At 38.7% G+C, this 23,477-nt stretch overlaps 1 protein-coding gene across 5 annotated transcripts in view; it reads left to right on the top strand.

Annotated features, from left to right (window-relative positions):
• The window catches only part of TBCK (TBC1 domain containing kinase), a 210,826-nt gene that overhangs the window by 47,994 nt on the left and 139,355 nt on the right, over window positions 1-23,477 (top strand). For all 5 annotated transcript variants that reach the window (XR_014711230.1, XR_014711231.1, XM_084625510.1 and 2 more), the window contains exons 4-12: window positions 8,678-8,792; window positions 10,576-10,649; window positions 13,221-13,362; window positions 14,401-14,461; window positions 16,349-16,410; window positions 17,207-17,268; window positions 18,654-18,802; window positions 19,993-20,131; window positions 22,473-22,572. Coding sequence is in view for 3 of the 5 variants with exons in the window: in XM_084625510.1 (XP_084481636.1) it covers window positions 8,678-8,792; window positions 10,576-10,649; window positions 13,221-13,362; window positions 14,401-14,461; window positions 16,349-16,410; window positions 17,207-17,268; window positions 18,654-18,802; window positions 19,993-20,131; window positions 22,473-22,572 (904 nt within the window). In the remaining 2 variants the exon portion in view is untranslated. The remainder of the gene's footprint in view (window positions 1-8,677; window positions 8,793-10,575; window positions 10,650-13,220; window positions 13,363-14,400; window positions 14,462-16,348; window positions 16,411-17,206; window positions 17,269-18,653; window positions 18,803-19,992; window positions 20,132-22,472; window positions 22,573-23,477) is intronic.

The raw sequence follows: 23,477 nt of genomic DNA, 5'->3' as shown, positions 1-23,477 counted from the left end.
TAAATGTAACATCTAACTTTGTGCATCAACAAGGATACAATATATAAATTTAAATATATGCATTGGCAGTGAAGGACCATTGTAGGATCTGACCATTAGATGAATTCTTTGGAGGTTGGAGGAGAAAGAGGTTTGTTGGATTAATCCAACACCTATTTTTAAAAAATTGAAAAACATTAATAGTAGAAAATTAGTATGTGGGTTCTTTTTATAAGTTTTTCCCTACTTTTCTTTCTCCTGCAAACAGTTATAAGTGGAAATTCTATATGTAATTTTTGAATATATCTATATATATAATAAAATTCAAAGCTTAATTTTAATTAAAAAAAAAATCCTGCTCCACTGTAACAAGAAAAACAGTGGTGTTCATTAGTGAGTATGATATTGGTGCACTTCATGGGTGGTTGGCATGAAGCTGATCCACTGCATCTGAGGTATCCCTCAAAAGCCTACCATGGTTTATTGCTACATTGAGCCAATTGTTTCAAGGATATTCTTGAAGTGACTGAAGTAAACCTCCAGGATGAAGAAGAATCATTTATAGCAGTACAAAGTGTATTGCTTGGGTGGTGTTCTTAATGTAATGGTGTATGTTTGTTTAGACCAGGGGCGGGCAAACTTTTTGGCCTGAGGGCTGCATCGGGTTTCGAAAATTGTATGGAGGGCCGGTTAGGGGAGGGTGACGTGGCCCGGCACCCACACCCTATCCGTGCCCCCTCACCCCCTCTTCTCGCCCCCTGACAGTCCCCTCCCCCGGGACTCCTGCCCCATCCAACCTCCCCATTCTCTGACAGGCTCCACCCCCCCCAGGACCCCTGCCCCATCCAACCACCCCTTCCCCTGACTGCCCCCAGAACCCCTGCCCCCCGCTACCCCATCCAACCCCTCCACGATCCTTCCTGACTGTCCCCCCGGGACCCCTGCCCCCATTCAACCCCCCTGTTCTCTGCCTTCTGACCGCCCTGACTCCTATCCACCCCCCGACCACCCCTCTGAATTCCCCTGCCCTCTATCCAACCCGCCCTGCTCCCTGCCCCTATATCGCACGGCGCAGAGCACCGGGTCAGGCTGGTCTATGCTGCTGCGCTGCCCCAGGAGCTCGCAGCCCCGTCGCGCCGCCTGGAGCATTGTGCTGGCAGCGCAGTGAGCTGAGGAACAGCGGGGGAGGGGCCGGGGGTGAGCCTTCCAGGCCGGGCAGGAGGGTCATGCGTGCCATAGTTTGCTCACCTCTGATTTAGACTGAACATTAGGCAATACTTACTCATGCTATGATGTTATTGGTGAACAGTCTCCCAGAAAAAGTAGAATTCTGACCCTTGAGGAACTTAAAAATAGATTGGCTTAAGCAGCAATGTATGTTCTGGAGGGAATACCCTGCATTGGCTGGATGATCTAATGGGTGTCATCTTTTTATAAATATATATGCAGAATGTCTTCATATTTAATCACGTGCCATAATGGTAACTGTATAAAACGTGGCACATCTTTTTAACACACCAATTTCATTGTTAAACAACTTTTAAGATCCATAATCCATTTTACTTCCCAGAAGCAAGGTTTCATGGTAGGCCGGAGTGTTCAGTAATATCATTCTTGTCTCTCTTGTAGTGTGATGCCCAAGTGAAAAAAAGTTTTAAGGCTTTCCAAAGACGCTTTAGTTGTAGTTTGTGTACTGACAATTTATCTTGTTGATATTAACATCTGTAATGGCCTTCTAAGCAAGAACAATACTTTTAGATGAATTCTGAAATATTTTTTTTACATGATTATAGAAGGTGGTAAATTCAGAAGCATCTAAGTGACTTAAGATCACAAGTCCCATTAGAAGTCTCCTCCTTGCCCCCTTAGGAAAGGGAAACCATGGGTGACCTTCACCTGACACCCTAACACGTGGTCTTTAAAGGCCTACATATCTTAATTTATACATCTTCGATCCCCCTTGCTAGTCCTTCATATATCCTCCCACATGTGCGTACAAACTTCAAGACAGTGGTTCTCAAACTGTAGGGTGGGCCTCCCAGAGGAGGCACGGGAATGTGTTAAGGGAGGCAGGAGCTATGTGTGGGTTTTTTTGTTTGTTTTTTTTTAAAGAGCTCTGGCTTTCAGTCCCATGTGGCTGTAGCTTGTGCAGAAGGGTTGAGAACACCTGGGAGGCGGGGATAAAGGAGACAACTGGAACTCCACCGTTCTGGGGCCGACAGCCAGAGCCCCGTCATCTGGGCTTGGGCTGTCCTCCCCCTCAGTTCCTCACCAGGAGGCAGTTCAGGCTCTCCTTCCTGCACCCCCCCATCCCCAATCACTCATTTGCAGGTGGCGGGGCTCTGGCTGTCAACCCCAGGGTGGCAGCAGCAGCTCAGAAGTAAAGGTGGCAATGGGGCATTCAGTCTGCTGTGAAAAGTGATATTGATGAATATCACTTTTCACGTTGCCACCCTGACTTCTGTGCTGCCGCTGGCATGGCGCTGCTTTCAGAGCTGGGTGGCAATATATGTACTGGGGGGGGCGGGAGCATAAATCACTACAGACACAAAGAAGTCAAATAAGTTTGAGAACCACTGCTTTTAAGAGAGGCTGGGATAGGTCTTCATAATATGGTGGTACTTATTTCTTACCTGCTTTGATGAGCAATGAAGTGGTTGACATGATGATATTAATGATGGTTGACATGATGATATTATGACACTTGCTAAATGAGCATCCATTAAAATGCATGGGGCAGTTTACACCATGGAGCTATTGTTTCAAACTCTCTGCAAATTTGGGCAGACCTCTCTTTATAAGTTACATTTGTTTTGTGTTTTGAAGCTTTCTCTATGTCTGTAATAGCTAAAGACTTTGGAACAGCGGTACTCTGGACAAGTACCGCTTCTCAGGCCCCTCCCCATTCTGAGGAACACTGATGTAGCCCAAGTCATCTTATTCACTTGGAGCAAGTAAGTAAATGCTTACTAAGGAATCAAATGTGACTAAAACCCATTATCATCGAAGGGGTAATGCAAGGTCAGTGGGATCTCCAGGTGGCAGTGTAAGTTGGGAGGGTACAGCTTGTGCACCCCCTGGTGGGACAGTTCCATTAGTACCTGGAGAGACTTGGAAGGACCCAAAGCAATCTGAGAAGGCCAGATGCATCGCTAGCCTGAAGCAGTTTGCTTGGGGAGCACAAAGACTGCTGTTGTGCCCAGCCTTATGTCGGTGCATAAAGTGCCTCTTCTGCCCATTTCTCACTCACTTGCAATCATTCAAGTTTGCATACGATTGTCAGGCTAATAGCAGTTAAACGTAAATCATAGTGGTAATAACCACAAGCAATACTCTTTCCTAAAGAAGGGTATCTGATATGCACAGCATTAAAGTTTTGGTAATAGAGTATTTGTTTACTTATGGAAGATGTGCATACTCTGTTTCTCAGTGACCATTGCACTGAGATGCTATGGTGATAGCTTTTGGCTACTGGGATGCAGTGCAGTTTGAATTGATTATTTTTTTCACCATTTAAAGGTTGATCAATATGAAAAGCAAATGTGCTCGTATTTTTACATATACATTTTTAATCCATTTTGTCAGTCAATGAAACTACAGAGATCAGGATGGCAGACCTTCTCTTTTATGTTTAAAAACAACGAGGAGTCCTGTGGCACCTTAAAGACTAACAGATTTATTTGGGCTTAAGCTTTCGTGGGTAAAAAAAAAAACCCACCTCTTCAGGTGCATGGAGTGTATGGATGTTTATCCATGCATCTGAAGAAGTCGGTTTTTTACGCACGAAAGCTTATGCCCAAATAAATCTGTTAGTCTTTAAAGTGCCACCGGGCTCCTTGTTGTTTTTGCGGATACAGACTAACACGGCTATCCCTCTGATACTTTTATGTTTCATCATTCTGGAACTGGTATTTAATGACAGAAAAATCTGAAGACATTTTCAGGCATTCTTGGAGTAGTTTTGTGGCCACGCTTTTACCCATTCTGTGTGGTCACTCAATTCAAGAATGATAGGTGTGCAGCTGAGGCCCTCTAGTGTAACAGTTGAGTATATCTTTACTCAGGCAGATACCCATTTAAGAAATTTATTTCAAATGCAGTCATTCTAAGGCCCTCTGTTCAAGGGACCACTTTGTCCTACAGTGTGTCTGATGACCTATTAAGAGAGACAAGACAGGTGAGGTAATGTTTTTTTATTGGACCAGCTTCTGTTAGTGAGAGAGTCAAACTTTTGACTTCTTCTTGACATCTGGGTGACTTACTCTGAATGTCACAGCTAAATACAAGATGGAACAGATTGTTTTACAGATGATCAATACATTTTTCAAGGGACCATTCAAAGTGAACTGGTTAGTTAGCCCCCAGTCAGAGGAGGGAAAGGAAAGAATGGAGAGCTGCTGGTAGAGGGGCCGGGGGTTGTGTTAATGGGTTTATATACATTGTTGTAATAAGTCATAAATCCAGTCTCTCTATTCAGTCCATAATTTTTAGTGTCTAGCAAAGGTATGAATTTAACTTTAATATAAGGTCCCAGGCTTATCTTTTAAATGTGTTGTGCAGGTTTTCTTTGAGGTTGAGTACTAATAGGTTGGATATAGAGAGATCACTTTGTGATCACTCCATATATATATCCACAGATAATACGGTGTTTTTGTCTTTTATCATTTTCCTGTGTGAATTCATTTGAGAGCATAGTGATTATCAGGTTTCACCCCTGTAGTTGCTGTTTGAGTGTTTAGTACACTGTTTGAGGTAAACCACATGTTTTTATAGGCATGGGAAGGAGCCATTGATCTTGAAAGGTGCGTTGTTGGGGTGTCGATCATTGTAGCAGTGGAGATATGACTATAGGTTTTGCATCTGTTGTTCTGGCAGGGTCTGGTGCCCCTTTGAGTTGGTGTGTCCTGGTCTGTGGGGAGCTTGTTTCTGATGATGAACTTGGAGAGGTTGGGGGTTGTTTGAAGGCCAGAAGAGGGGGTTCAGGAAAGATTTCTTTCAGGATGGGGTCTCCATCGAGTATGGGTTGTCATTGTTTGATGATACCCTGTATGGGTTCCAGTGTGGGGTGGTAGTTGACAACTAGGGGTAGGCGGTTGAAGGGGGGTTTATTCCTTGTATTGAAGCAGGTTCTCTCAGGGTATTTGGGTGACCTGTTCCACGGTGCGATCTACTTTTCTGTGGATCATCCTTGTTTGGTAAAGGTGATTTTGAATGTGTTACAGTGTATATCCTGGTCTTTCTCCTCGGAGCATATTCTGTGGTATCTGAGTGCCTGGCTGAAGATAAGATTTCTTGGGTAGTTGTTCATTGCTGAAGCAGATCGTGGTGTCCAGGAAGTTGATGCTGGTATGTGAGTGTTCCAGAGAGAGTTTAATGGATGGGTGGTGGTGGTTGAAGTTGTGGTGAAAATCTATGAAGGAGTTTGTCATCTGTTCAGAGGATGAAAATATCTATATAGCTCAGGTACATGGTGCATTTGTCCGCTTTGTAAGATAGATTACCATTCACACCATATCCCTACTTCGCTGTGAAATCTTCTACCTGACTGTGAAATCTTCTACCTGCTACTTCATTCTCAGTGTTTTGCTTGACAAATCACTGGTCATCCAAAGACCCCTTTTCTAATGATATAAACATTTTTAAGCTCTGTTAGAATGAAAGATGATTTTTAATATCTTTTATTATGCGTTTTATTATGAGAGCTTGGGAACGACTAGCACACTGAAAATGTGAAGAAACTATTTTTTCAACTATCAACTACATAATGCTAAGTTTTAGTAGTCATATTCCTTGTGTTTGTCCCAGGAATGACTAGGAGGGACCTGGTATCCTTACATTGATCAAGCTCTTCGCCCTGGGTGTTCAGGTGGTAGCATTGCTTCCAGAACTGCATTTGTGTATTCGCTACCTTGCACCATTATTAAAAATAAAAATTAAATTAGTGAATCTGGAAGACTTTTGCATGTGGGCCTTGCCCTCTAAATTTATGGGCCTAACTCTGGTGGTGTCTCTTTATAAACAAGTGTCTGTTGCACCATTATTAAAGACTTCATAAATTTAAAATTCCTGTCACATCCAGTAAAGGTAAACATTTTTGCTGGAACTACTTGGGAGACTGAGAATATTCATACATAAAGGAATTTAAATAGCTAGTGCTCTTCTGTTTCCTTTGTTACTAATGAAGATGTCTCTAACAAACCACAATGTTTTCTTACTCTGTCTGCAATGAAATTTTAAATTTTTATTTATGATGTCCATCTGTTGCTGTGGAACTGCTATGTGACTTCACTGGTTTAAAACTGTTATTAGCAACATCTAAGTGTGTATCTTAAACAAGAGGCTCACCTTGACAATCAGCCAACCTGGGACATGCTGGTTTTGTTTTGTTTTGTTTTAAATCAGGGACAGACCCTGAAATGTGGATATTTGTTTGGTTTTTGTTTTCATCTAAAGTCTAGAACAGGGGTTCTCAAACTGGGGGTCGGGACCCCTCAGGGCGTCATGAGGTTTTACATGGGGGCTCGCGAGCTGTCAGCCTCCATTCCAAACCCCGCTTTGCATCCAGCATTTATAATGGTGTTAAATATATAAGAAAGTGTTTTAATTTATATGGGGGGAGGAGGGAGGGTCGCCCTCAGAGGCTTGCTATGTGAAAGGGGACACCAGTACAAAAGTTTGAGAACTACTGGTCTAGAAAGTTTGAGTGGCCAAACAGTGTGAGAATTTATTCAAAATAAAAATAAATAAATTATTGGAATCTGGAAGACTTGCATCTGGATCTTGCCCTCTAAATTTAAGGGCCTAACTCTGATGGTATCTCTTTATAAACAAGTATCTGTGCAGAGGGCTAGCGAAGAGCAATCTGTTTATCATTCTGATGTTTTCCATGGTTTTTGACCACACAGTTGTGGAGTGTGTGTGAGAGAGAGAGAGCGAGATTCTTTTTTACTGCAGGGAAGGCAATAAGAGTCTATTAAAGCTGTCACAGTAATTGGTAACTCTCTTGGGGTGCAAGCACATGTTGGAGTAACTACTTTAAGTTTCACTATTATATCCACGGAGAAAAATTGCACAAAACAAGGATCAGTTTTAATGCAGTTATTTTTATTTTTTAAAGGTGAGGTGAGTGTGCTACATACTGTTTTATAAGCACGTAAACTATGCTCTATCCTGCAGATTCCTGACAAGTTCAACACCGTAGTGTATGGGTGCCGTAGAACATTTGTTCAAATTAAATCTGTCCAGGGAGGCTGGCAGCAGCACTAGTCTATTTTGTTGCAAGTGAGATTAGTGTGCTAGTTCATTTTCAGTTCCTTGTGGGATAATACTGTTAATAATATGTGGGATAATATTGCACAGAATTCAGTACAATTTGTCACTGATGTCAGCCTCTCCTTAAGGGGATATTGATGACTAAGGCAAGATGGAGAATTTGTACTTTGAATACTGAGGATTTATAAATGGCACTTAATATACGAGGTACATACTACAGTATTATAACCTTATGACCTTTCTGGAAATGGAGTACTCTAGTTATCTGCGTCTCAAGTAATTGCAGTGATCACTGTGTTTTTTCCTGCCCTCTGTGCTACCAGCTTAGACAATATGCTGTCTCTCACTCCAATTGGAGGAGTGTGCTACTGCAGTTACTGAAGGAGTAACATTTTTTATTCCCCTCTTGTCAGGCTAACCATTTTGATACACCTTGTGTACCACCTCCATTAAACCTGGGGGGATTCCGTCTTCCAGCCACTTGAATTTATTTCATTGGTTCATTTTGGAGGTAAATTCTAAAGTAGAGTTGGTAATACCATGTAGGAGGAACTGTCTCTGGCCAAGGGCAATTATATGAAGGGGTGATTAAGAGTTCGCGGGGGTGGAGAGTGCACAGCATTCAGAACAAATCCTTCAGTCTGAGTATGAAGAATATGAGAATCAAAAGATTTAAGGAATTAATCTAGCTTCAAGTAGAATACGGGACTGAGGTGCAAGATGGAGTAATTAACTGACTTTCTGGATGCTGCTTCTCCTGGCATTATTTTTGTTTTTCCTCGCCCTCTCCCCAATATAATTGCCCTAGCTCAGACACCGTCCTACTATTATACACCTACTTTATCCCAGCAAGCTTGCTTTGCACCTCTTGCTTGTGTTCCCTACCCTAGCTGATCAACTATTTACCTTCCCCTCCTACCTCTACCCTCACTGATGCTTGTGATATGCTCCAGAATGTTCTGAGTACTAGTTTTTTGGTGACTGAACCCCCCCCCCCCCCCGCACCACCTTTGGTGAAGAATGAGTGCTGCTGCTAGATGTGAAAAATAAACTGGCTGAGGAAATCTGGTGACATCAACTAAACTATAACTAGGAAGCAGCAAACAAACATAACTGAACAATATGAAAAAATATATTTTGATTTTGCTTATTTAAACTTTGCCTCAGATTGGGAAAGAGATTTGCAAGCTCCTTATGAAGCCTAAACTTTGCAAGTGTGGAGGATTGTGTGGAAAAAAATTGCCCCCCTCAACCTGATGCAAATAATCCCCGCTCACAAAAACTTCATCATCAGATGAGAAGGAATAGCTCAATTAGAGTAGCAGTGTAACAAAAGGAAATCAAATCATCGGTGTCCATAACTTACATACTTATTTGCGATTTTTTTAAAAAGGAAATGGGTACAGAATGTTGTTCTACTTTGCAGCCTTTCAAGGATTTTACGCATAGCATTTGAGGTATTGCAGGGTTTGCAATATATGAACAAACATGGAATGGTCCACCGAGCACTCTCCCCTCACAATATTCTCCTGGATCGAGAGGTAAGGCTACTGGAATATCCTATTAAGCAATCAAAGTTAGTGCCACGTTGTACATTTTGGGGCCTGGACAGTGAGAAATAGCTGTGGGATCCTTCTGGATGAAATTTTTCTATAATTGAGACATTTTTACAGTCAAAACAACAAGTGTTCTCAAAATGTATAGAATTTCAGATGTGTTTACAGCTTCGTCTCTTTCGTCCACATCTCCCAGCCCAGGCTTTTTACCCTTTGTCTTTTTTTTTTTTTTTTTTTTTTAAAGGAAGTTGTACAATTGTGACTTTTTTTTTTTTTTTTTTTTTTTGTATTGGCATTCCTAGACCTTCTTGACTACTGCTGTAGGATAATTTAACCCTTAAGTGTAGTTGTGGGTAATGCTGCGTATATCTCCTCCCCTCTCTCTCTCTCTCTCGCGAACAGAATTTAGTATTTGCTTTTTAAATGGTGGTGTATTTATTTGTTTCATAATCTGAGTGGATCAGTACAATCCCAAATTCTGATCACTCTCTCTCATCTGTCACAGATTTTCTAGTTTGCGGAAAGGAATATAGATGCCATGCACAAAAAGCAAGAAAAACATAAGGATGTAGTCAGAGCAGTCACATCAGTGCACTGAAACTAAGGAGCCTAATTGTGCTTTTTTTTTTTAAACTCCTCTTTAAAGGAGCCAGATAGTAATGGGGCTACCACTACCTCTCATCTCAAATCCTACCTTTGCAATAAAGTGGGAAAGGGAACAAGCAGAAACACTTCTGTTCTGTTTCCTTGCTTTGGGTAAATGACATGTATTTCAATTTGGTGAAAACTGAGTTAATAGAAAATGAAATCCCTGAGGAACAAAAATACTCAGGATTTTAAGATGATATTAAAGACTTAAAATAGATGACAGGAGACGGGGAGCTGGAGAGAGCAGTTACATGGACTTTTAAAGGGTTGATTCCCCCCACCCCCCCCCTTAAATTGCTTAAAAACCTGATGTGTTGTAGTCTTCACCCAGACATCAAAGCCATTTGGGTGCAGCCTGACTTGTGACCATGGTAAAATGAGAATTTGTATGTCAGGCTTGGGCCTGCAGTTATTTCTTTATAACTAAATAACCCTGGAAAACCTGGCTTTATATTGGGAGCGTTAACGTAACCTTCTCTAAAGCAGCACAGATGTCACTGCTCTGACTTCAGAGAGGAAGGAACTGTGGTAATGTATAGGGTTAATATGCAGAAAATGTTCTTCTAACATCATTATGGATGGGAGACGAATGAAAAGGAATGAGTTAGTGCTGGAGAGGAGGCTGGTAATGAAAGTTAGGTATGGAATTAATGGGAATGGAGGAAGGAGAGGGACTGAATAAATTAAGTGATAAATGGAATGAGGGAGAAGAGAAGACAGAATGCACTCAGATTTTTAAACCTGAGTAGAAGTAGTTGGGGAAAAAATGTGGTTTGGATGCAAGAAGAAAAGAATGAAGGAACATTGCTTATGACTGCACAGAAAGTAAGGAAACTTAGCTTAATATTCTTTTAGTGTGGTGTGCATTTTATTTCCCACACAAGTAAAGGCTCTCATTAATTTTCAGTAAAGTTTTGTCTGCATATAGGAATCGGGACCTGAGAAGCTAGGTTTTGTATTTTTTAAAAACACTTGGGACACTAGAAAATGTCAGTCTCCAGCTCTTTCTGACACTCATCAGGTTGCTAGCACAATTTAAAAGAATTTATATATTTTTAATTTTTTCTGTGGCTTATGTAATATGTAAAGTTCCATTGCTAATATATTTTTTGTTTTACAGGGACATATTAAATTGGCTAAATTTGGACTATACCACATGACAGCTCATGGTGTTGATGTTGATTTTCCTATAGGGTAAGGATACATACATGCAATATAGACATCTTAGGCATTGTATATTTGATAGTAAATTGTTGGGCGCACGCATTGAAATGTATGAAAGCTTGCAAGGAAAGATTAAACATTAGTTAAAGGGAAACATTCCCTTAGAACTTTTTTTAATCTGTAACTCTGTGTGCTTCGTACTTTTGGGTGAGTGAATAAATAATTCATTTTGAAGAAAATGTTTTTGAGTCACTTCAACCACCTCAGTGGTCATTGGTTCCTGGAGTCTGAGGTGCTAAACATGGCTGGGCCTGTCGCATTAACATGGTTGGGAACCAGGGATCTGCAGCTTGGAGATCCAATCTAGGAGTGGTTTGACCACAGGGTTCTACCCAATGAGAGGTGCAGGAAACTATCCCTGTCAGCTGAGGGGATACTCTTCGGAGGGACTAAAAGGAGTTAAGATGCAGTTCTTTCTGTAACTGTGACACCTAATAAGAGTCAAAGAGGAAATGGGTACATATATGGATAACAAGAATATCCAGATAATACAATTACAAAGTTTTGGCTTAACCTAACAACTAATTATTAGAGGTTAGATTTATGTTTGTGGAGACAGATTATACCACATATGCCTTCTGTGGGATTCTTACACACTTTCCTCTGAAACATCTGTTGCTGGCCACTTTCAGACACAGTGGCCCTCTTGTCTGATCCACTGTGGCAGTAGTTATATTCCTTTGTAGAAGTTGTTAATGTGACATCTACTTTCAGCCCCCAGATAGTATAATTATGAGCCTGGTATGCAGGCCAGACACAGGAAATGGGTAGAAAATGAATAACAAAACTTTTACAAAATCAGAGTACACCAAGAAATGTAATACATAAAAGAGAATGAAATTAAATAATACTTACAAACACCCATTCAGGTTATAGCTGAATGCAACATGCTTAAATCTATTCATTTGGGGTGTCCAACCTGAGATGCCTGAATGGGATTACATTGGGCTGTCTAACTGTAATAGAAACAATGTAGGTAACTATAATTAAGGAATTTTTTTCACCCACAGTTTCATCATTGTTTTTCAAACACAGAGTTTAAAAAAAAGTTAATTAACAATACAATTTCAAACTTTAGCCTTTTGAGAGTAACTATGATGGCAAGGCAAATCTCACATAATTTCACCACCATTTAGCCAAATACTTTAACAATAAACCAGTTGGACAGCTTAAATAAACCGCAATTTCTAGTTCTAAAAGTGTCCTTAGATATTAAGATTTAAGTTACTTTTAACTTGCCTAACATTTATGTTTTAATCAAATTTATTTTGGTTCATTTTTATTTTTTTCCATGTTACTTAATCACTTCATTTTTCTGGGTAATGTTTCATGTATTGATGTGCCCATGAGTGAGAAAGATATCTTGGTGTTGTCCACTATTAGTTCTCCTTCCCCAATAAGTAGTGGTCCTCTGCTTTTCTTTGTCTTTCTCTTACTCCTAATATATGAATATAACTTCTTTTATGCCCCTTGGTATGTGTAATTCATTTTGTGTCTTAGCTTTTCTTTGTCCCAACATACTGGCATTATTCTTTTGGACTCATCTTTAGCAATTTGTCTATGGTCCTCTACCTTCAGATTTGCAACCAATTCCTCTTTGCATGAGGAGGGCTGCCCGCCTGGTTGCTTCTTCCATGTTCACTTCCAAGAACCTATTGCTTCAAAATCTTTTGTAGTTCCCTGTAAGTGAGAGAAGGTTTCTTCAACTTCTGAATTATATTGGTCCTCAAAGTTTTATGGTCTCATTCTCTGTTGCCTCCTTGCTTTTTCCCCTTTGTCCTTATTAGTAACTTCCTGTATATGTCTCTTTTTGTACACACAAAATGAAATTGTTTCACTTCAGTATCTCTCTAGCTTCTGTAGTCAGGCTTCTTTTGACGCCTTGTAATCTTTGGGACATTTTTTAACTAACAATGGAACTTTGGCTTCTGCAGCTACGTACATCAGCAGCTGTGGCCTTTCTACCCCAAAAAGTTGACTTCTCAGTTTTAAGTATTGTACTATCTATGGCTGATTCATACTGAACTTTAAATGGAAAAAAATTAAGATGAGTTGTTGAGGCCATTGTTGTTTTTTATTTGGTTTATTTTCCATCTGTTGCTAAATTAACTTAAAAGTTGTTTGATGGTTATGAACTAAATATTGGGAATGATATAACTGGTGACATTATAAAGAAATCAACAAGGAAGAACACATACTGAAAAAGCACTTGTAATATTAGGTTAAATACAAGCATATGGTAAAGTTTAATGAACATATTCTGTGTTGTGTAGGACACTTTTTTTTTAAAAAAAAATGTTGCTACCATTCACTCCTCACAAAAAACACTTGTATAAAGAAAAAATGGATTTTTCATATAGTAGATATTACAGTAGCTCTGTCTGCACAGTTTGACCTACTATGCTTTCTGGGCATTCTAAGTTGCTGTGCACTTTTAGTGAGTTTGCTTTTATCCAGTTTTTTTTTTCAGTACAAGAACTTATTTTAACTAGTGTAGTTGACAAATGTCTTAATGTACAAATTCTTGTTGCATTGTTATAGGTACCCATCATACCTGGCACCTGAAGTAATTGCACAGGGATTTGTCAAACCTAGTGATCACACTCAGTGTGAGAAGCTGCTGCCTTCTGGCCCTAAATCAGACGTGTGGTCTCTTGGTATTATATTATTTGAGCTTTGTGTGGTATGTTACTGAATAATTCTTGTGTGTTTTTATCATATGACACTCTCAGTGAAGAATTTTGTGTACATGTGTTTTCACTTCGTACCTATGTCAACTCAAGAAAAGCTGTTTTGCAAGTAATGGTTAAATTAACAATAACTATTCAGTGGATACTAATGATGCTTCCTATTGGAGCATAACACTGGGAAAACTCATCCTGTTACCAAAGCATTGAGTTCCTGTATGGTGTCACGGATTTAAACAGAAGATGTTGCCTGTTGGGTCTGTGACTTCAGATAAATTCCAGCTACTTAGTTTTCACTAACTATACATGATAAATTGGACTTCTTTATCACAAAGATGATGATGTACTATTATTCAGACAGTAAAAATGTTTGTCTTTAATCTTATTACATTAAACAGAATTTAAGTTATCTGAATTGCATTGTCAGGGCAGTGGAATCTAATGGTTAGAACAAGCCATTGGAAATCTGGAATCTTAGCTTCGGTTTCCTGCTTTGCTAACTTGCTCTGTGACCTCAGACAAGTTATTTAACTTCTTTGAATTGCTTCCTCCTCTGTAAAATTGGAATAACATTAGTTGAAAGCCACTATATAAGAGCAAACTATGACTATTTGTCATAGACATTAAAAACTAAATCTTAATTGTAGTTGTTCATAGTGATGTGAAAGATTACACAATATTTCCATGGTAATGTGTGTGGTTTTTAAAATCCTGTTCTTTTTGAGTTAAAGAAAAAAATCAGATACATTAAGAAAGCTCATTCACCTCCCTGAATTTACTTCCTGTTTTAAAAAACAGCAACCCCAAAAGGTAAACAAACAAACAAAAATAAACCTTACGGTCATGATAGTGGAATGGTAGCTTTGCTATAGTTAAGGTTGAGAGTTGCTTACCGTCTGACAGCTAACTTTTCTAAGAACTCTAAAATCTACATGCTGACTCTGATTTTCTTTATATATACCTAAAGTTGCACAGGGCATGTACTTGTGACAGATTGACATTTAACTGTTGACATAATTTTCTGTTCCATTTAGGGTAGAAAACTGTTCCAGAGCTTGGATATAGCTGAAAAACTAAAACTTCTGCTTACATTAGGTGAGTGACCTAAATGTAAGTACAGGGTTCAGTGCTGGTCTTCCTAACTTCCCAAATAAGTCTGTAACTAGGGCGATAAGTAAGCTCAGGATGCACAGGCCTAAGATAAATTAATTTTGGAGATGCAATTTTGGAAAGATCATGGGCATCTAGCAGTTTCACTTGAGCTGGTATAGGGGAGCAGCAGCAACTGCATGCCAGATATGCACAGCAAAGGAGCATTGTGCTTGTAGTCTGTTGAATGAGTGGTGAATGGTGGGGTAGAGGAGGAGTTGCTGAGAGGAGCCAGTTCTGATGGTTATTTGTTACTTGGTATGAACAAGTCAAGAACACGGTCTCTGTGCCAAAGATATAAGTATGCAAGACACTAAACAGATAAAGGATTGAATGGAAAGATAACTGTTCAGGCAGTGACAGGCATGTCTTGCTAGTTCCAGATTGTTTTTCTTATAGTCCTTCTTTTTTTTAATTTGTCAACAGTGTTGTAGACATGGAGGTGTAGGCGTGATTTGAATGAGACAAGGCTCGTAGAAAGACTAGCAGTTTTTGAAATGACATTCTAGCTTCTTTAAAAAGAAAGACCTGCAGCAAAGTAGTGCTGCGACAGACTGGCCTGGGAATGATCAAGTGTGAGGGAAAAGAGGCAGGTCCTCAAATTGAGACCTGAGGACGCATGTTAAATTGGTCTAAAGCTGACTGCAGTACCTGTAAGGTTAACTACTGTTAATGCAAATATCCTTTTTCTTCAGCAAATCGTTTTCTTTCTAAATCTCTCACTATTTTGAATAGTTATTAGATCACAAAATAAAACCCATGGAAGCTGTCACTGTTTCAGAATGCACCTGTATTCCTCTTCACCATGGTCCACTCCAAGAGAGCCTAGTCAGGTCTCTAGCCTTTACCTGTCTTTGAGCTGGGTTTTAAGACAGCCCAGGTCCCTGTCTTACACTGTGATATCCCCAGCAAGTCAGTTTGCCTAAAGGCCAGCACCTGTGCTTTGCTTTCTCCCTGAGGATTATGAACAGTGTATTGTGGGCAGTGACAAGTTACCACACAGTTCTTTCTAAATAAGTACATTTATTCTTAAGGTGAAAGTATTATGAAGAAAGCATAATAAAAACAATACACAGACTAAACACACACTAAATATATCAGGAGGCACCTGGCAGTCTTATGGAGCTCAAGGAGGCCGAAGACTGTCCAATCCTTCCTCAAGGATCCGTGCCCCCATTGGACAGCAGGTCCTGTTGGTGTGTAGGATCAGAAAGAAGGTCCTGAGTCAGTTTAAACACAGCCTTTTTATGCCAAAAGCCTGTTGGTCTCCGGAAAACCCAATCTGAGCCAGTATATGCAAGCCTCCCCAGGCCATGGTTTCTCTCTGGAGGTGTTTACAGACTAAGTGATTCACCTTAACCACCCTCCCATACACATACTGTCTATGGTTCCCAGAAGAGTTGTGGTAAACCTCACACAGTGGAGGGAATTCATGGGATATTTCATGGGATTCCTGTTTTTAAAGGAAAAAAACCTAGAAATTGTAAAGCTCTCAGATGCTATTATGATGAGCCACCATAAAGCCAACAAGGAGTCCAGTGGCACCTTAAAGACTAACAGATTGATTTGGGCATAAGCTTTTGTGGGTAAAAAACCCACTTCTTTAGATGCTTATGTCCAAATCAATATGTTAGTCTTTAAGGTGCCAACAGACTCCTCGTTGTTTTTGTGGATACAGACTAACACGGCTATCCTGCTGATACTTGAGATAAAGCCAGTCAGTCAAATAAATACTTTAAGAAATTGGGAGGAGAGGAAACTTTCTTTGTGTCTTTTTAAACAGTAACACTTTTTCATTATAACCTTTGTTCTTCCTACTGTTCTATTTTATAGGCTGCATGGATGACATTGTAATCGTATTAGCTGAAGAACATGGTTGTCTGGACATCATTAAGGTTGGTGAACTAGTCTACTCATCAGTGTTTTCTTAACTGAAATTATTTGTTTTGTACATTTTATGGGATACTTTTTTCTTCTTTGCTGAAGTGAATTCAGTCCAAAAGATTTGTAACTTATTTGATTACTTTTATTTCCATAGTATTTTTTTACTATAGTGATAGTTTAGACTTTAGATGCTGAAATGCGTAGGGCCATCACTATTCAGAAGACCTCCATCCTTTCCCAAAATTACTGACAATCCAAATAAAATGTAGACAATACTTTTCAGACTCTCATGATACGTTAGTAGAAGACCCAGGCTTCAAGTGATGCAGATTTTTAAAATCTGGTTTTGGTGTTGTAATGACTGGTGAGCTAATCCGCGATGCTGTAATAATTCTATTGGTATATAATTACACAGCTGAGTCCAGATTTTCAAAAGCAACTTGTGACTGTGTGTGGCTCAGTTTTGGGGTGACTGGACTGAAAAACTATAAAGGGGTGGAATGATTTTTTTTTCAGGGGTGAGAATGCCGCATGTTTTAAGGCTTCTGAAATTGGACACCCAAAATCACTAGTCAGTTTTGAAAATCTTGGCTTTAATATATTAATTCTGACTTCTACAACATTTTGTCCAAACTAAAAACTATACTCATGACAGAGTAGCTAAAGCCTTAAGTAAATATGTAGTTCCATTGACTTCAGTAAAACTACTTACATACTTAAAGTTTCATGTATGCTTATGTGGCTTGCTGGATCAGTGTAGTAGTAATCAATTGTTGACTATTATTTTTTTCACCTTTTATGTTCTAGGAGCTTCCTGAAAATGCCATAGCTCTACTGAAGAAATTCCTTACATTTCAACCTTCCAAAAGGTAAATAGTCAATACAGATTTACAGGAAATTGAATACTTCTTCTGGGCCTAAAGCAATTAACTAGATGAATCTGAACTGCGTTCAGTATTAATATTGACATGAGTTACATAAAAGTGTATGCATGTATGCTCATCCATATAGTAATACATCAATTTATTACTTGTGTACTACTTTCCATCATCATTTAACATTTCTTTTATATGTGTTGGAATAATATATTGTGAGTAAAAAGTGAAAGAATACTGTTAGATTAAACCAGAATTAGAGCATCCAAAAATTTGGATGAATTTTTCCAAACAGGCTTGTGTTTTCCCAGCCCATGACTAAACAGAACAGTACCAAAAATGACCATCCAATAGAGCTGTTTACCATATATGATTGTTTCTTTTAAACTCCAAGAAAAAATATTTGGAACAATTGCATTGCAGGATGAAACGCTGTGGGTAATTAATCAGAACTGAGACAAATCAACTTTGTTTGGGGAAAAGGGGAAATAAGCACATTTATGATGCTTGATGTCTAAAAATGAGTTATTTGAATCAGGACTCCAGTTTATTTTTATTTTAATAAAAAGTAAAAGACGAGCTTTATTTTTTTGAAAAAGCAAGATTGAATCTTGGTGTTTGGAAGTAAACTATTTAGTCACTTTTAAGTTGCCAGGTTTTCCCTTTTTGGAAATTTGAGGTGTTTATTGTAGCTGTACCATAACCAACATGATTGGTAGCATTCTTGGTCTCAGTATATTAGAAAGAAGAGGTGGGTGAGGTAATAACTTTTACTGGGCCAACTTCTGTTGGAGAAAGAGACACAAACTTTCACAGAGCTTACACAGAGCTCTTCTTCAGGTGACTTGAAAAAGAGCTCTGTGTAAATTTGAAAGTTTGTGTGTCTCACCAACAGAAATTGGTCCAATAAATGATACTATCTCATCCACATTGTTTCTAATGTGCACTGGCATGAGTGACCTCTCTTTTAAAAAAAACATTTTAACTACAGCATAGAGCCACTCACTAACCAAAGGTGAAAAAAGTCTCATTTATGACCAAAAGAACACTGGAATATCTCATTGCGTTACCTTTGTTAATTAGTTTATATCTTCGGTAAAGACAGAAGAGCCTAACTTTTGGTTGAGAATGCTTGATCATAGATAGGCTGTAAGATGTAGAATATACAGAATTATTGTAAATAAAATGGCTCACAGTGAACTGATTACCATATGAAGCTTTACATTTTGATTTGATTAACAAGAACATTTCTTTAGTGATATGAGAGTCCACAATCTTACCACTTTTCATTTTTTTATATTAGCTAGATTTTTTTAAATGGGCTTTACTTTTTTTTTCTTACTGTTCTTTTTTCCACTTTTTAAAATGCTTTACTCAAGGCCAACTCCAGACCAGTTACTGTGTGACAATGTGTTCAGTGAAGTGGCCTCTGTATACCCTCCCTTCCACAAACCTGCCAGTCTGTTCTCCTCCTCTCTGAGATGTGCTAATTTAACTCTTCCAGAGGACATCACTCAGCTGTGTAAAGGTAAAAGTGGGTAGCAGGGATGGGGTGTGGCAGAGAGAAAAGGGAAATAAAAAATAAAATGTTGCCTGTAGAGGACAGAACATGAAGGAATTGATTTTTTTTTCTGCTTACAGATTGCTAAAGTATTAATATTACATTCTTGTAGCAAGATCTTATTGTTTCCTAATGGTTATTGAGTAGTATTAAGGGTTTATGTGTCTGTGGGGACACTAGAGGACAGAGAGAGGGTATGTTCACTTTATGCATCATCCTCTATAATAGTCACCTATTCATTGTCCTTGATCTGCAGGGTGAGGTTTTTTTTATGACGTTTTTCAGCATAGTTCTGAGGTGCTGATTATTTTTTTTTTCATATTACTATGTGGTCATTTGCAGACGGGGCTCCTTGGAAATATCATGTGAAGGTTGGCTGTAGCTCCATTATTAAAATTTACATAGGCAGCAGGTGTTGGAAGTAGTGGAAATTATAGGCTGTTGGCAATTGTTATAAAGCACAATCTGTGTGGGAGAGGCTACATTTATAAAAGTCTATGTTAAAACTTTGCACTTACCTGACAGTATGTTCAAAAGCGATGGAATTTTCTTTTACCCTTGTTTGAAATCCCCACATGAGTGAATGGGCTGCCATTACCCTTTCCGATAAGCTCAGAAGTTTCTTTTTATTTTGGATATTCTTGTTTATTAATATTGTGAAGCTAAAGTTACAATTGTTAAAATTGAAGCTGAAGCCAGTACCAGCATGTGTGTGCTGCATGTAATATTTTGGTAAATTGAGGCTTTTAAATGTGAATCACTGGTTCAGTGGTTGCTGTTTACTCTTAGCTCTTTGTATTGTAGAAAAGAAATAAAATTTTATATTATGGGTAAAATAAGCAAAAAACACACTTTCATTCAGTGTACTTATCTGACTTGTTCAGTTTTCTGGCACCAAATCAAACTGCAGACATTCTTTCACTTTTTTTTTCGAATGCAAGACAACCCTATAGTGTGTCCAGCTGCCTTTGTCTTCCCATGAGCCTTGCTTTAGGATATTGCAATGGGAAGATCACTTTTCTTCTAACTCTGCAGTAGGCCATATGACCCTTCAAATCTAATAACCTCTTTCTAACTAAAATGTGTTTAGAATGATTATGAAAAATATGAACTGCTTAAAAAGCTGTAATTCATTTTAATTTGGCTTTTGTTAATAGATGAAGACTGTGACTACCTAGCAGAAAGATCGATTGAAGAGGTGTATTATCTCTGGTGTTTGGCTGGAGGAGACTTGGAGAAAGAACTTGTCAACAAGGAAATCATTCGATCAAAACCACCCATCTGCACGCTCCCCAAGTAAGGAAAGGAAAACACTTCTTGGGGATGGAAACACGAGGAAAGGGATGGACAGAGAAGTGTAATGTTTCCAAAAAAAAAAAAGTGTTTTTAGAAGTTCCAACTTCTTAGTTTCAGAGAGCAATTTGAAAACAACATCCTGAGCAATAGTAAAAGCCTCAACACTTCCCCATATAAGCTACTATCATTCACTGTTATCCCACTTGATTTTACACCACCCACCCACGCTTAATATTGCCTCTGAAAAATTTGCAGTAGTGTCTGGAAGGTTCAAAATACAAATTATCAACAGGCTATAAGATTCCATTTCTTAATCACATGATCCATTTCCAGTATACCATAGCACTAAATTATGCTACATTACTCAGTACAAAAAGCTGCATATTTAGTTACTATACAATATAGTAAATTAAAATAAAAACTTGCCAGTTCTGTTTACATTTACATAGACCTACAATCCCATACAGTCAACACATTTCACCAGAGATTGATCAATCATTTTCTTTTCATAAAAATGATATTCTGCTGTGCAGGATTTATGGAATTATGACATAACTTAATGTACCCTGGAACTATATCCTTTTTGAAATCTTTACAATGTGTTTAGGCTCTGGTCCTACAATATAATATAAGTGGGTGGATCCCTGTACCCATGCAGATCAGATTGCAGGATCAGGTGTTTAAGTAATATGTAAAATCAGCTGTGTATTTCCAACAGCATATTTATTTTTACAGAGCAAAAGATAACGACAAAGTTAGGGTTTGGTTGGTGGCATGAGATGAGTGACGTTTTAGTGAGTGCAAAGTAATTAGTACAAAATAACACACACTAGAAAAAATAACCCCAACTATACGTACAAAGTATTTCTTCACACAATGCACAGTCAGCGTGTGGTACATGTTGCAAGAGGGTTTGTGAAGGCCAAAAGTATAACTGGGTTAAAAAAAAAATTAGATAAGTTCCTGGAGGATAGGTCCACCAATGGCTATTAGCCAAGATGGTCAGGGACACAACCCTATGCTTTGGGTGTCCCTAAACCTCCAATTGCTAAAATCTGAGACTGGATGACAGGGGATGGATTACTCAAGATCACCCTGTTCTGTTCATTCCTTCTGAAGCATCTTGCACTGGCCACTCTCAGAAGACAGGATACTGGGTTAGATGGACCATTGATCTGACCCAATATGGCTGTTCTTATGAGTGATTATATGACAGCAGATAACTGACTCAGCTCTTTATCTGTTAATTTCCAGAGTTTCAGGGTGGGGAAAGGGGGTGGAGAGTGTGTTTAAGCAGTAGAATTTTTGTGATGAAAATCATTTTGTGGGTTAGTTGGCCTCCATTAAAACATACTTCCATCCTTTTGTTTTTAGTCACTTTTTTTACATTTAAATGACTTTCTGTATTATTTGGATTGTAATCTCTCTCTCTCTTTATTTTTTTATATATAAAATATACACACACACACATTTCTGCCTCTGAGTTTAATTAGTCCCATTAATATCTATACTGAAGATGAAATATTTCTTCATTCAATGGGCAGATCCTAATTTCATCTCATTAGTGAGAAGCAAATAGAGACTCTGGTATTATAGATTCATAGTTTCCAAGGCCAGAAGGGACCATTGTGATCTAGTTTGACCTCCGTCCTGTATAACACAGAAAAAAACAAAACTACATGGCCAAGTGCTCCCAGGATTTGAACCCATGACTTCTGGTGTAGAAGGTGGGAGCCTTACACCTGTGCCCATAGCCTGCCTAGATCCATGTGAACTTAGTTTCTTGAAAATCAGCTCAGTACAGTATGTTCTAAAATACTCATTCTGTTGGATCACCCTCATTTGGATGTATCCATAGTTCTGAAGAATTATTCTGCTACAGCCACACAGATAAACACCTTATAAGATCCTTTTGAATGACAGAGATATTTATTTCCTCCTTCCCTCATAATGCAAGAAGCTCGTGTATTTCCCCCTGTTAATCATGTTGTGTGCAAGGATGAGGAACAGAAGGGAATGTTAATCTAGTTCTGTTCTGCTTTGAAGAAGGTGTAAATGGTATTCTAATATGTGTTCAGTATCTAGAAAAAAAGATAAATAAGATTTTTTTCATTCAGAATTATTCAAATATTACAAGCTTTTTGCACACTGCTTTTGAAGGCAGTTCAGTGTAATCAGGAGTACGGTACAGTATAGTTCTAGGAGTTAGTGGTTTTTTTTTGTTGTTAAACAGCTGATTATTGTAGAATTTTGCTCTTTTTGTTTGTTTGTTTTTTAGTATGCGATATTATTATGTCCTTTAAAATAATCAGGAATTGGGGTTCTGTCTTTCTCTTTGAAGCTTTTTGTTTGAAGATGGTGAGAGCTTTGGGCAAGGACGAGATAGAAGTTCTCTCCTAGATGACACAACTGTGATACTGTCGCTGTGTCAACTCAGAAATGTAAGCAAAATGCATTCCCTGCTGCCTAGAGAGAGACAAGGGGGAAAAGGTAGTACCTTTATTGGACCAGCTTCTGTTGGTGAGAGAGACAAGCTTTCGAGCTTACAGCGTTTTTCTTCAGGGCTGGCAAATGTACTCAGTGTCACAGCTACATACATTTTACTTTTTACTAAATATATTTAGCTGTGACATTCTGTGTACGTTTCCCAGACCTGAAGAAGAGCACTGTGTAAGCCAAAAGCTTGTCTCTCTCACCAACAGAAGTTGGTCCCGTAAAAGATACTACCTCACCCATGTTGTCTCTCTAATATCCTGAAACGGACATGGCTAAAACAGTACTGCATACCTTCTTAGCTGCTTGTAACTCAATTGCAGAAACAGTTTATATTTGAAAGAATGTAAGAGAACAAGTGCTGCTGTTCTTTCAAAATACCATTTCAGGCATTCTCTCCTGGACATTTGGCTGCTCTGGATCCAGTGGAAAACTCCTTGCCCCAAGTTAATTAGATTCTGAATTAGATATAAAATAAAAAAGAAACCATTTTGTCTGGGAGAAATTACTGAACTGGGTTTTTTTTGTTTTGTGTGTGCTACTCGGTGCATTATGTTGCAGTAGCTATGTTTTTACTGGGTAATTGTGACATCCAGTGGTGGCTTAAGTTAATAATAAAGAACGAGTTATCTTTGCTTCAGATGATACATCTTTCAGAAGTTTCATTTCTGTCTCAGATCAGCTGACTTTACTAAATGACATGTTTACTACGGTTGCTGAGTTTCCCATGGTTTAACCTCAGTCTTTGGAAACTTGAATCAAGTCTGCAGCTGTTAGGCAACTGGTTTTAAGAGATCACCTCAAAGATTCCCTCAAAATTACTGAATATAGTTCTGTTTCACCTCCATTAGAA

Source organism: Lepidochelys olivacea, assembly GCF_965140295.1.
Source record: "Lepidochelys olivacea isolate rLepOli2 genome assembly, chromosome: 4".
Taxonomy (NCBI): Eukaryota; Metazoa; Chordata; order Testudines; family Cheloniidae; genus Lepidochelys; species Lepidochelys olivacea.
This window is presented reverse-complemented; position numbering and strand designations above follow the sequence as displayed.